Source organism: Pyxicephalus adspersus, chromosome 1, assembly GCF_032062135.1.
Source record: "Pyxicephalus adspersus chromosome 1, UCB_Pads_2.0, whole genome shotgun sequence".
In the NCBI taxonomy this organism is placed as follows: Eukaryota; Metazoa; Chordata; class Amphibia; order Anura; family Pyxicephalidae; genus Pyxicephalus; species Pyxicephalus adspersus.
The window spans coordinates 27,460,705-27,462,067 of NC_092858.1; the positions used below are offsets into that span (position 1 = coordinate 27,460,705).

At 40.5% G+C, this 1,363-nt stretch overlaps 1 protein-coding gene across 1 annotated transcript in view; it reads left to right on the forward strand.

The window, feature by feature from the left end:
- The first annotated feature begins 365 nt into the window (after nucleotides 1-365).
- FLT3 (fms related receptor tyrosine kinase 3) overlaps nucleotides 366-1,363 on the forward strand; it is a 47,837-nt gene continuing 46,839 nt past the window's right edge. The window contains exon 1 of the mRNA XM_072399478.1: nucleotides 366-444. Within this exon, the coding sequence (XP_072255579.1) occupies nucleotides 366-444 (79 nt within the window). The remainder of the gene's footprint in view (nucleotides 445-1,363) is intronic.

Consider the following 1,363-nt stretch of genomic DNA (forward strand, 5'->3'; position numbering starts at 1 on the left):
TACCTAAACGACAACTAAGAACACCAGTGTGATAATTTAAAAAATTATTAAGTCCAGTTACTACATGATAAACAAGCCTCAAGGGTAACATAAAACATAAAAAACATAAAAATCAAATTCTTCTTCCTTGATGTCTCCCTGACTCCTCCGCCCAGACATTGCAGCTCAGAATTGAGGATTTAGCACACAGGTGTCCTGTGAGATAATCCTACCTTCGGAATGCGTACTACCAGCTGATTGGGCATGTACAATGACGTCACAATCAGCTTCTGCTCTGTCTACGCGTGCATCTCCAATCTTTTTCAAAGGGATTGTGCTGTAGTCTCAACTCACCGAGGTAGGGTTATCTCATAGGACAGGCAGCGATGCAAATCCAGAAAGAAGTAACCAGTACTAGGTGTGACCAGATGCTGATTGCCAAGCCACAGATTTGTGAATCAGCAGGTAAAATATGATAGCCACACCCCCTGAAATATCTACATGAGAGTGACAGCTTTGCACTCATTTCAGGAGCAGTGCAGCATTCGTTTGCCATTATTATTATTATTAGTTCTAGCATATTACGCAGCACTGTACATTAAATTGGGGTTGCAAATGACAGACAGATACAAACAATGACACAGGAGGAGGAGAGGGGCTTGCCCAGAAGAGCTTACAATCTAAGAGCTTGGGGAAGCAGCACACAATAGAAAGGGGGATATGTAATGGTGGGTAAGTAATGAGGGTTTTAAGAGACAAAAGAAGCTGGGTAAGTAGGTTTGAAAAGATGAGGTTTAAGTTCCCCTTTAAATGAGCAGATGATAAGAGCAAGCCAATGAGGATATGGAGGACCATTCCAGAGAGTCAGGGCAGCTTGGGGAAAAGTCTCTGAGTCAGAGTTAAGAGGCTTGCTGGACTTAATTTGGCAATTAAAGACTCTGCTAACTTTATGGGTTAGTACAAAAACTATTGAAAACGTCAAATGCAAGGATTGAAATAATCTTGCATGATAATCGTTAGTGTAGAATGATTAGTGAGGCTTTCTGGTGCTACCACCAGAGAGCCACCTAAGAGTTATTCTTTTTTAGCAAATGAAACACAAAAACATGGAATACTGAATACATGTATTGTGGCTGTACACGTGGATTTGTGTAAACAGTCTGTGTCCTTGTGAGTATCTTGTGTCCTCCTTCCCGCTTGGGTAGGAGTGACCTGATAAGAAGAAAGTTTTGGTTGTTATGCTCAGACATGAGAAGGAAAGCAGCTGGTAATATACAGAAAATAATATCCAAATCATTGGTGCTAGTTTTTAACGGTATAATATAAAAAGGATGTTTGGCCAAAACAAGCCAAGAATGGTCATGTGATAATCAGATTTGTTAGT